This window comes from Drosophila persimilis, unplaced genomic scaffold (genome assembly GCF_003286085.1).
Source record: "Drosophila persimilis strain 14011-0111.01,24,50 unplaced genomic scaffold, DperRS2 tig00000735-arrow-arrow-pilon, whole genome shotgun sequence".
NCBI classification, from domain to species: Eukaryota; Metazoa; Arthropoda; class Insecta; order Diptera; family Drosophilidae; genus Drosophila; species Drosophila persimilis.
The window spans coordinates 172,194-185,254 of NW_020825346.1; the positions used below are offsets into that span (position 1 = coordinate 172,194).

The 13,061-nt window shown below is 46.7% G+C and overlaps 1 protein-coding gene across 3 annotated transcripts in view; it reads right to left on the reverse strand.

Annotated features, from left to right (window-relative positions):
• Positions 1 to 13,061, reverse strand: part of LOC6599299 (potassium voltage-gated channel protein Shaker) — a 105,601-nt gene that overhangs the window by 72,494 nt on the left and 20,046 nt on the right. The window contains exon 1 of one of the 3 annotated variants that reach the window (XM_026992458.1): positions 6,205 to 6,443. The exons of the other annotated variants lie outside the window; for them this stretch is intronic. Coding sequence (XP_026848259.1) covers positions 6,205 to 6,251 — 47 coding nt within the window. The 5' untranslated portion in view covers positions 6,252 to 6,443. Of the gene's footprint in view, positions 1 to 6,204; positions 6,444 to 13,061 lie in introns of those variants that run through there. 3 annotated transcript variants of the gene reach the window in all.

The window sequence follows — 13,061 nt, forward strand, 5'->3', positions numbered from 1 at the left end:
TCTCTCTAGTACCTTGCAACGTCTAATGTGCAACCATTTCCGGTCACATTTACGAGTTTTCCTGCAAGTCTAAGTCAGAGTGGGGCACCCTTTGAATGGTTCTTTCTATCAATGCCTCGAAGACACGGGTCTGGTCTCCTGTTATCAGTCAGAGCCACGTGCTTAACGCGCCGCGTGTCACAATTGTATGAACTTTGTGCCGCGTTGTTGACAATGCCCGGAGCCAAACAGAGCCGCAGTGGCAGCACCATCACTAGCACCAACAACGAAGTTGCCACACGCACACAAACACACTGGCACACACAGACACAGTCAGAAATACAGACAGAGAGAGCGTGCGATAGAAAGAGAGAGGGAGAGAGTGGCTCTGTTAACTGGCTTCCTGGCTTGGCTGGCCGGAACAAACTATTCGCCGAACCAGAAGCGCCAGCAGGAGCACCAGCAGCAGTACCAGCGGCAGTGGCAGCAGCAGCAGCAGCAGCAGCAGCAGCAGCAGTGGCAGGCAGCGGCATGGCGACTTCTTCACCAAAAAAAAAAAAAAAAAAAAACAACAACAACAACAAAGAAAAGAAGAAAAATGCCAAACAATCGGCCAGAAATCTAAGTCAGGCAGCACTTGAATCATACCAACACACACTTGGACTCAATCACACACACACATACAAGCACACACACACGGGGCATACGGGGCATACGGGGCAACGATTCCTCATCGTTTCATCGTTTCAATTTCGGGCCAGTTTTCGGTTCAGTTGAGTTCACTTCAGCGCTTAACTTAACTAAATGTTGTACTGCACACACACACACACTCACACACACTCGCACACAAACACATCCTTAGCTCGAGTGAAAAACCAAAAAGCCGAACCCAACCACAGGCCAAAAGCTCGTGAACTTCAAGTGTAAGTGTATGAAAGAGTCAGCGAGTTCGCTGGGATGCCAGAGAGCGGTTGGCTGAGTGAGAATGGCCTGGAGAGGGGGGTAGAGGGGGTTCACGAGGCATTGAGTGAGAGCCGTGGCTGAGTTCGGTTAAAGTCTACGCCGACTCAACGTGAGTGGGTAGAGGGAAAGATATATTGAGCGCCAAAGAGCGGCTTAAACGATACGTTTAACACGAAAAAAGGGAGGGAATATTCGAAGATCCTTGATATTGAAATCATTGATTAGATGGGTCAAATCTCAAGGAATTTTTGTATTACTTAGATGGATGTTTTATATGTTCCTTCTTCAAGCATTTCACTGAGACCCAGAATGATGAAATATAACAAAAAACTGAATGAATGCTCAGAATGGATAGTCTTTTGTCCTCCACTGAGATCGGTTCAATATAGCATACAGATATTAGCCACCACTTTTAGCCACCAAATGGTGTGTGCAGCAGGGTTTTTGCTTTCGTGCAACTTTATGAGACGGTTAGCCTGACCGAGTGGCGACTGAGAGGGGGGGCACGGGGGGCCGTGTGTGAGCGAGTGAGTGAGTGCAAATGTGAGTGGAATTCTGTCCGCCGAGCGAAACATTTCAATTCGATTTCGGCTTTCGGGCTTCGTGGGCTGTCGGCTCGCTGTCGGGCAACGGTCGGGGTTCCTCATTTTCGTAGTTTGTTTTGCTCGTTCGAACTCCCCCCCTCCCTCCACCTCTTCAGCCACAGTTTCGTAACAGTTTCCCCGACAGAAAGAGAGGGAGCGATTAATGTTAATGTATGCATCGGTAGCGACGCGACGCCAAGCGACGCCACTGCTAGCAGAGCCCAGGCCTCTCTCTGCTAGGGACAGAGGCTGGAAGCGGGAGATACAACCAGATAATTCCTCTCTTCAATCTATTCACCCATAAGTAATTGATTAATAATTGTTGGCAATGAGAAACGCCCAGATGTATCCTTTCGATTCCCCAATTATGGCACATATATGGTTCCAATGCCGATGATGATCTGAAACACACTGTATAGAATCTTTTATTTCTATCATAATTCCCTCAATATGTATCCTTCTCGCGTATCCCTTGAATTGAGCTTCAGATGTGGATATATTTACATATGGAGATGTACATATGTATGTATGCTTTCCATCCCATCCTCGGATGGCCTCTATTTCTTCCCTAATTTGGACTGAGCTTCAGATTTCGAAATTATCATAAATAGCCTCTTCCATACCCATTGATATTTGTTTACCGATTCAGAATGGGATTGCCATTTCAGATCCAATTCAAATTCATATTCCATATTCTGTTTTTTCTGGGGGTCTCGACGGGGGCAGACGTCAGGGGCGGGGGCACAGGGTTGAATGAAATTGCATGCGCGAGTGCAATTTGTTACTGGCGGGGGTCCTACGGGGTGGGGGGCGGCATGGCATGGCATGGGGACTGGGCCATCGGGCGTCGGGCAACATTGAGCATATGACGCATACGCAATGTTGGACCGAATCGTGGATCATGGCCAGTGGTTCCTTTGTTAGTGGCCCACGGCCTGCTGTCCCATGCAAATTGAGACGACTGAGAGGGTGGAAGATGCAGGGGTTGCATGCCATGCGGCCATGTGGCATGGGCCTTAACTCAGCTGACGCTAGCGTTGGTAACCTTCATGGCTAATAAGCAGTCACGGCACGTGAGGAGAATGGGCACAAGCGGCGGTGGAAGGGAAGGGAAGAAGGTGGGAAGAGGAATGGGAAGGGAAAGGGCCAGCGGGGCTGTTGCCCACCGAAAAAATAATATTGATCAAATTTATTCCCAACCAGTGTTGCCACAGCAAATGGTGACGGACGAGAAAACAAACAAATAAACCATTTTCTTGCAGCCATTCGGAACCACTCGAAAACCACCAGCGGAGGAGGTCCCACCCGCAGCCACATGGCCACCCATCCGACATTTGTCTCAGTGAAAACTGCAGGGGATTGCAATGCGGCTGAAGGAGAAGCTCATCATCAATGGAGTATCGTATATGGTCCGCCAGCTGGAGGTCTGCCTCTGTTCCACTCTACGCTTCTCCTCCCCACCGCCTCCGCCGCCGCCTTGAAGGCTGACAAAACGATTTGCATGCTAAAAATAACAAAATTGATGGGGCGTTTTCCGCCCCACATACACAAACACACACACACACACACACACGTAGGCCATGTGCGTGTGTGCTCCATAAAGAAAGCGGCCAGAAAGGTGGAGAAAGGATGGGGTTTGCTTTTGCGGCTAACTGGTCATGGCCACGGTGAAGGCGAGAGAGCCAACAACAGCAACACCAACGCCAAACAAAAACAAAAACAAAAACAACAAACACAAAGGCAAATCAATTAAAAAAATTCCCTCGAAAAAAATGAGAGGGCAAAAAAGAAAGGTGAACAATTTTTGGTTTGAAGGAAGCCCCGAACAAAGGAAAACCAAAGACGAAAGTGCTGGCCAAATATTTCCGCTTCCCGTCAAGGTTGAGGCAATCAAAGTGCGGCACACACCAACAGAGCGAAGGAGAGAGAACGAGTGAGAAACATAGAGAATGAGGGGCGACAAGAAGTTGATGGGACTGTTTCGTGCCGTCTAACATATCCGTTGTGGCACTTCAACTGCGGCAACTCCTGCTTGCAACTGCCACAGAAATCCATCAACGTAATGAATGTCCCCTTTCCACACTGAGGCAAGTAGTGAAACGCCTTTCTCTGCTTGGGTTTAATCCGCAGATGGGTTTCGTCCTCTTAACAAAATTTGCTGCGGAAATATATTCAAGACAGTGCGTGCTTGAGCCTTGTTTTGTGTCCAAGAAAGACTGTCATAAACTGCCGCTGAATCGAGTCTTAAATAAGATTTTCGGTCCGTAATGAAAGGACATCTAAAGAGCACATTTTTGGAAACTTAGGGCATCCAATATTTGCAATGAGGCGAGGGGCTGGCATGTAATACAATTAGCATTTCTACAATTACATAGAGCTCTACTTTGAGACGGGTTGTATGCATTCCGCTTAATATTTACATCATCCTATAGTTGTCCTGCATGACGAACTGCTTTTGCCTGTTATTTCCCGAATTTCCCGAATCACACACAAATCCACACACAGGCAAAAAATTATTAGAAAAAACCATCAGATAAAAGCAAAGGAAAAAGAATTAGCCATTGAAATACAAATCACAGAATCACTGCAAGTCGCGCTTCGTTTTGGGGGATCCATGGATCACTGCCACGCCCCCGGGCCAACCGTTGCCCCGTTGGTGGCGGGGAGAGGGAGCCGAGGGGGTGGGTGGAGGGGGTGGAGCAGCAGCGGACGGATACCTCTTCTTCTTGTGACGCATCTCTGCTGGCGAGCGTACATTGGACGCCGCATGCATAATTCCAGACACCAGTTTTGTGGTTTTTTTCGGCCCGCTGCAGCTGAACGGCACCCACGCGACGACCCACGAACTCGACTCGGCCTATAGGCCTGCTAACGTTGTGAACGGGCACGCGCGCCACATAAAAGTGCAACAGCGCTGAGAGCGGACACCGCCACAGACACAGCCACAGCCACATTCTGCTCGATCAACGGTGGCAATGTCTTTATACCCTTTTGTCAGGTGTGTGGCAAAGGAGTGCCCTTTGGGTGGACTCTGGGAAAGAAAGGGGCTCGGTTCTGCAGATCCTTCGTAGACTCAATGCTTAGCTCTCCGATCGCTTCAGAATGTATGCTCTTTTCTAGGGTATAATACGCTTCGATCCACTGCCCTGGCCATTCCCACCCCCCCCGTTCTAATTGAATTTTCAAAGGGTTGCACCTTGGCTTTGGCCAAAGCCGGAAACGGGAGAGCGTCAGCTGACAGAATCGCTCTTCAGCAAGCAGTGCAAGAAAGAAAGAGCCAAGTCAGAGAGGGAGAGCGGCAGAGCGGGCCCAGCGAGAGAGAAATTATGAGAGAGAGAGAGAGAAGAAAGGAGGAGATGAGAGCGTAGGGAGAGCTAAGACCCCAGCGACACGGGAGCGCGCTTGTTAGCGCATTTTAAGTCGCTGTCAAGGTCGTCCGTCCGTCTTAATAATCATCACCTGGCACTGCTGGACGCACACCGCTTGCGTGCCCCCATCCATGGACATGCGGCATATGCGCTTTTGGGGCACGTTAATTAGCTGCAACGTCAATCGATGGGAGCAAACAAAACATAAAGCGGCGCAAAAATGAAATGAAAAACATAAATAGTTTTTATTCTTCTTCTGCATTTCTTTAGCGGCGTCTCACTTCGTTTCGTTTCGGGGCAAGGTCGCCCAAGAAGACAACGAGAGGGGCAACGGGCGTGCATGTGTGTGTGTGTGTGTATGGGAAATGGGGCCAAAGACACACTCCGGTGTCGATATCCAAGCAATGCGATCGATGATCAGCTGCCCTGAGCCGTCATCAATCCTGTGCCGATGCAACCAGACGACTATTATGCCACTGCTCCTCGATTCAATGGCGATTGTTTACCAAATCAATCGAATGGGCAATCGCCACTCATTCATCCCAGACACCATTCAATGCCGAAAGAGCTGTCCCCAAAACTGTGACCCACCTCCCAGCACCTGTTCCAGCATTCCCCACCTGCAACTGGGAGCCGTGTATTCTGGGGCCTAGTCGTAAACGCGAAATTCTCGCTCCAAAGTAAATATTTAGAAAATAATAAAACCAAATTTTCGTGCAAAAAAAAGAAAAGCAATGATTTAGCAGAAGCGCAGATAAACCCAAAAACGCGTGGCAAACAAATGAAAGGCCCAGAAAGAAAGGATAACTTTTGGACACCGAAGCATTTGATACCCTGGCATAAGGAATGATCTATCCATCCTTTGAACGAAAATGTATATATGTATGTAGGTTACAGCTGTGTTGTCTTTGGTTGGATTTTCTTTGAGTTTTCTGAAATGAAATGAAGTTTCTATAGATCGTATAGACGGGATCTTGGATTTGATTGCATGCCCAACAAAATTAATGATCAGATCTTCATCGGAATACAAGAGGCGAAACACTCTTCCTTCTTTGCAATCCGAAAACCAGATCCAACTTGAAATATCTTCTTCAAATGTATTTTTAACAATTTAACAAGTACATTCCTTTCATTGGAAGAATCTTAGAGCAGTAGCAGTGGCAGTGGAAGTAGCAGTGGCAGTGGAAGTAGCAGTGGCAGTAGCAGCGGCGGCATACGTAGAGGCAGCGGTGGGACGCAGCGACTGTGAAAGAGTGCGAGTGAGAGAGAGCGATGCTCAGCAGTGGGTGGACGGGGCAGTGCGGTCTTACCTGGGCGCTTGGCTTAAGCTGCCGTGCGTCGTCGTGATGTGGGCCATGCAGGCAATCCATTAACTTACTCCACTTTTTCGCGCCGTGTACGGGTAACAATCAACGGGGTTTCCTGTGTTCACTGTAGCTGTAACTGTAACTCTCTTTTCTTTTCCTTTGCTGTTTTCACCGAAGATCGAGGCACAGGCATAAAACGTTTCACTATATAGATCTGAGATAACGGTTCACATAGGCATATATGTACATCAGCAGACGGCTACACACATGCATACATATATACATAGACAGCGACATCTAGATATATATTTATTTATATTCAAATGACAAAAGAAATGAAACGAGACAATTTTCATTTATTTTTCAGTTTTGTTTTTTGTTGTTTTTCCCGCTGCCACTCTGCTGGCCGCTTTTTTCCACGACAGCGGCAGCAGCCGAGACGCCGACCGAGACAGCGCGACAGAGTCAACGGGAATGGGGGGGGCGGGGGGGTGGCTGGTGGGGTATGGGGGAGCAGTTGTCGCACACATTTTTCACATTTTCCAAACGGCACCAAACAACACAAAAAAAAACAAACCAGCAACACTCAAAAACCGAACATTTATTGAGACTTACGCTTCAGGACAGAGGGAGAGCATGATCGCGGTGGATCGCGGTGGATCGGAGGAGCGCGGGGTGGAGAGAGAGATCGGGCAAGAGAAGGGTGTGGAAGAGAGAATTGTCCACCAGTTGGTCACGCAAGTGCAAGGTGTATTTATGCAAGGTGCGGGCAGGGCCAAGGAGCACTCGAGGGGAAGGGAGAGCAGGTCACCACAGAGTGGTGCACCGCATAGAGTGCAGTCACGATTCATGCCTTGCACTTGGCGATCAAGAGAAAGTGCCCCACCTTGCATAAATATACCATTTACCTTGCTCTATTAAGTGCGGGGAAGAGCGAACGTAAGAACCGATGCGCAAACGAACGAAGAACGTCATCAACGCGACACTTTTTTCACATCGTTTCCACAATCAAAATCATCTTTGTCACCACAACAACAAAAACAAAAAACAACACGAAATACGCACTGGGATGAGTGGTTCGGGAGCAGGGAGGAAGATGCACGGATCTCTGCTGCCAAGGTGCATGAATCTGAGGTGAAATGCACTACCCGCTCTGCGCATTGCCTACATTGCAGATGCCCTTTCTCGTTCGGCGAGAGTTTTTGTCCCGCACACACACACACAAAATAGGCAGCTATCAGGCGAGCGCATTCGCTGGCAATGCCTCACCTTATGCTAATGCACTCTGTCCGATTCGTTCCTTTCCGTTCCTCCTTTTCTGTGTGAGATTGAAACGAGTGCGAAGCGAAGCGCTCACCGGCGTGCGCGTTACTGAAGATCGCTCCTCTGCTCGCCGCAGGCCTGCGACAGCGACAGCGACGTTGGCGACGGCGACAGCGACTGCGACGGCGACTGCGAAGGCGAGGTCTGACGTGGGGGGCACATGGACATCACCGCAGGCCAGCGGCTAGGGGCCAGGCAACAGCAGCAGCGCCAATCGGCTCTGTTCCGGATTCCACATTCACCCAAAATTCGGTAACCGATCGTTATGCGCGGGCCTCGACAGAGTCGGAGCCATTGCGGATATGCAAGTGCTTTTGGGATCGGCCTTCGACTTCATTCAAAATTGGGATACCCCCGCCCCAATATTTCCCTGATTTCTTTGCTATATTCCTCTTCTTTGAAATTTCGATTAATACTTAAAAACTATCTCTCTCATTTGTCAGAACATCTTAAATGAAATGGATCCATTAAAAAAACGAAATGAAAAGAAAACAACAAAAAAACACGTAAGTGAAAACCAGAACAGTGCCGAAAATCGTGCATGTGGGTGAGTGGGGTGGGGGGGGGAGGAGGCTGGCTGTGGGTGAGTGTTGTGCAAAGTGTTTTTCTCGCAAATTGCTTGCAACGTCAACGGCCAGCGACGACCCAAAGCACGGCATGCGACGACGTTTATGCGGGATCATTGAAATACATATTTTAGCCAGTTTAATACCGAAAGCACCAGTTATGCCCTTTCCCCACCCGCAGTATACTTCTTACTGGTGATACAGATGCAGCTGAGATATCAGGGATATTGTCCTGCCTGGATAAGTCTGGAGCCCTTCTTCGAAATATGTATACTCGTTATTTCATCTGTTCATTATGTCGGAAGCGTTGGGCAACCACTTAGTGCCGGCGAATGATTTAACAGCCTTGTAGAGCATTCTCGAATTGCAATCGATGTCTGGCCTCGTCCTTGGCTCCTCGCAAGCCCCACCCCATCGTATGATTCACGATTCACAATCGCAGCAGCAGCAGCAACAAGTGAATGGAAATCGAGCCGCACATTTGACAATACGCGACACATAAATAATGTAAATTGATGGCGAGCTTTTTTGGGGAGGAATGGGCCGTGGTGTTGTATCGATTACACAAATTGCATGACACAAAGAATCGAAGCCAGCCGTAGCAGCACCCAGAGAGAGCCTCCGCAGTGACATATGATTTCCATGGGCTGTTTAAATTGATTCGAATGAAATAGGAATCGACGCAGTTCTAAATTGCGAATTCTGCACAATTTCAATTGATCATAAATACGAGTATTGTGTATTTGTAGCCAAGAGATACAAAGCAGGCCAACAACAGATACGAGTACTCGCACCCATGATGACGATGACGATGATGATGATGATCATCACGTAGAACCTAGTGCCAATGAATGGGTGGGAAAAACGCTGCTTTGTCTATTGCCAGACACTTATAGATGCGTTTATAGCGTCACTTGATTAACAGCACACACACCCACAGATACACAGATACTCAAGCAGATACTCGGCGAGGCGACCTTCACTCGTTTTTCATTTTCATTTTCCTCTCACTTGCCCAAAGATTGCGTAAAGCTCAACCACCCATTCACCCATCCCATCCCATCCCATCCACCCGTACAACCACCAGCCGACGCAGAATAATATTCCGCTGATTGTGTGTTGGCCCTGTTTTCGTCAATTGTCGACAATATCGTTTTTAATGCGCCTCTTTATTTGTTTAGAAAGAAAATTCACAAAAAGAACAAGTGACTGACAATGAAACATGAATAAGAAAACAGATTGTGAATCCCACAAAAGAAAAGGTCTCTTAGAGGGCGTCCAGAAGTTGCGTGTACCCTTTAAATCCACCAAATTCAATGTCTATACATACGAGTATATGTATGTGTAGGATAACAAGCTCTTTTTTGAGGAATGTCTCAAAGGAATTGTTTCTACGATGTCACTTCTTCTCAGCTTCGACTAAAGTTGGTACATCCCATTCGTTAAAGAGTGGCCCAACCACCGCAGATACTCACACACTCTGAGAAAATATGTACAAAGTATTTGGCTGAGGGGTCTTGGAGTGGAATACATTTTTAATGCATCTTCGCAATGCCCGATTCTTGGCATTGCTTCCCATTTGTCGATTGATTGCTGTTGATGTTCCCTCGAAAAACGTTTCGCATGATGAACTATGTAAGATTGCGGAAAAAAAGGGAGCTACGAATGGATGATAGAATGGGATTTGATAGAAAGCTGTGTTGATTGATCAGCGTGAATATACCATAAAGGGCAAAGAGGGACAAGAAAGATTGGGGCTCGAATCTAAATATCCTTAAAGCTCGATAGAAGTATTACGTTGCCCAAAATTCCAAATTGAAATTCAAATTCAAATTGGATTCACAATCAATGCGAGAAATCAGTGACTCGCTGAAACCTGAAGGTTTGGTTCAGTTTTCCCTTGAAAGTGCATCTACTAAACCTGAAGGTTTGGTTCCCTTTCGCTACACAAGCAACTGGGCAAGCAGTGCGTAGCTAAAACCTGAATGCTTGGTCCGTTTTCGTTGCAAGCAGTTGCAAAAAAAGCCTGAAGCTTTGGTCCCGTTTTTCCTTCGCAAAGGAGCAACCTGACGCTTTGGTTCGGTTTTCCTTCTATTGGTTATTCATCGTGCTCAAAGATAGATTCTATATACATCTGGGCTCGTCATGGGTTCTGAATGGATTCGAAAATACTTCCTCGTTTTTGTGTTCTTAAATGGCTTCATTTTGGTTTTTTGTTGTTTTCATTCTGCCAAAGAGTTATTTATATTATTGTTTTGCTTGGCGGCGAGTTCTACATCAACTGATGGATAGCATGCCCCAACGATTGATTGGTACGATTGATACAGACATATTTTTTATCAGATTTCATGAAATATTAAGTGCTTAACATCGTAGGTTGATATTGAAATTTTGAAATGCCTAAGAGTATTAATTATATACATTACAGCCTTGGATTGAATGAAAGAGTGAGCTCTCCTGTTGAAAAATCAGCATTGTTTTGGGGTAAGGTTAAGATCATAATGGATTGGGTAAGGTCATAGCGCTTATAGCTGCCGTTAGTTTAAAAAATTTGATTATTCCACTCAGACAGGACACAAACCATAGTATCCTTGGGTAGCGGATAGCCTTTGCTTGGTAAATATCGGGTAAACATAAACTTTTGATAACTCACCTGCAAAGAGAAGAAAGTTGAGAACGAAATAAACGATTAGTGGGGTGGATTTTTAATGGCTTTTGGTTACGTTTAATTGAGGTCCAGTGACCTTGTGACCTCGTTTATTATGATTATGTTATGTAAGTTTCTTTTCCCTTTTTCCGCAGATTTTCTTTTCGTTGCAAAGGACATTGACATTGGGGGCAACTGTGACGTCTTGAAGAAAGCTTTTTATCAAAGAGGGAGCGAGCCAGAACGGCAGAGAAAGCGCCCCAAAAAGTTGTCGTAGATCGAATCGTTCGCAGCTTTTGCTCGCAGACGTCAGTGAGCTTCGGGCAAAGGCCAATGACGTCATGGGCTTGAACCCAAGCGCCCTCTAGATCAAGAGCTTGCGCAAAGCTCCAAAGCACAGGAATGCCGCCAAAGCTAAGGTGGAGAGCTTTCGGTTCTCTGCTCGTTCTTTTCGAACTTCCAATGTGCTGCGCTGCTGAATTTCGAAAATTTCAACAGGCAACCTCTGCGTCAGCGTCAGCGCAGACAGCGACTGCAGCAGCGGCAGCGACGCAGCATCAGCAGCGGCAGCAGCAGCAGCGTCCGTCGCTCGGCTCTTCGAAATTTGTTGCTCTGGAGAAGCACGTGCTCGGAGGCAGCGCTCGGCATCTGCGGCATCCACTAACTCACTCTGCCCCCCCTCTGCCAACCCTCCACCTCCTGTAACCAGGACTCTGGAGGAGGCGAATTTTCTCTTGGATTTTAGAGCAATAAAAATAACAAAAAAAAACCAAAAAAAATAATAATAATAAAAATAACAAGATGGAAAGCCTTCACCGCCCCTAGGGTTAGAAGTTTCCACTGCCCTGTTATATCCGCCAATCATTTCGTTGAAGCTATACAGAGTCAACGATCTAGTAGATCTCTGTAATGCTGGAAGCATCTTTGCCCTCGAAAGAACCACCGAAAAAAGAATGAAAAACATCAGAATGCCATAACTTCTGCCAGGGACCATGGTACCAGGGTATCAAAGGGCTCGACTATCGGAGAATCAAAGGGCTATTGTCAGCAGGCCTCGCATTCCTTTTGCTTCGTTTCGTTGGCGTTGACTCCCGCTGACGAGAGATAAGCGCTGCCACTCGATGCTGTTCAATGATTTCCCCATTTACTTCCCGCTTCCTTTAGAGCCCTCTTTTGCTCCTGTTTCTCATCCTGTCCGTGCTCCCTCTGTGTCTGTCGCCAGCCTCATAAATATGCAAAGGAAAAATGCAAACCGGGAGGAAAACTCAAAACTGAAAAGGAGACGAGACGTGAAGAGGCTGTCAGAAATTCCAGCGGTGTATTTAAGCAATGAAGGAGGATACGCCCACTTCCACTTGTCCCGGGACAAGCGGCAATTATAAAATTTCAGGTCTCTTAAAGCTTTTCTCATTTTTGGGTGTTTTTTTTTTCGTCGTGCTTTAAGCGGAGCCTCCAAGATTGAAGCCATAAAAATTACAGCCAGATATGCGAGTGCCTCATTACGTGGAATGTTTGATAAAAAGAAGCAACATTCATGGTTTTTATTCCTCAAACTTTATTGCTTTTCAGATGTGCTCCTATAAACTCTACAATTGGCTTTATTTTCACACTTTCCATGCTCGAAAATGTTCTCGAGTCTCCTCTTCTTAGGAGAGTACTACATTTGCAAGTGATTTTCTTTCAATTTCCCGGACTCTTTCAGTTGGTTTTCATTGTCTTCTCAAAGATATTCGCATACAACATTCTTACGAGTAAAATTCAACGACCAAATCCATGCTTTAATCCTGTTTCAAGAGATACATAAACCTAATCCTTTGAAATGCGAATACAATGATTTCTCTTTAAAATAAGTTTTCGCTCTATTCCGCGTTGCACATACATATCCTCTGTTCCGCTTCAATCAGTCTGATGGGGAACCAGAGCCTGAAATCCTTAGCTACCGCCTGGGAAATATGCTAATCAAATTTCAACTTTACTCCTAACACCCCCCTGGCTTTCCTCCTACTTGGGGGGAGGGGGTGTTTGCATGGGTTGGGGAAAAGTCGTATTGTTTTTTGTTAGTCTGTTGCTTTTGCAGTTTTATTGTCGACTCGAAATGCACTTTCCGACGGTGCTCATATAAAACCGAACTGCCTTCCCTCCTTGGCTTTGAATTTGCATTCATTTATTACCTCATACGCAACATTGTACGATGTACCAGTGGGGTCTCAGTGGGGGCCTCGGGGTGGACTACTTATTATTACCAGTCAATATGTTCCGCTACACCTCGGACATGGTGAATGAATGAATGGTGGTGGGCCTTAATGTCGGTTTCTTGTCATATA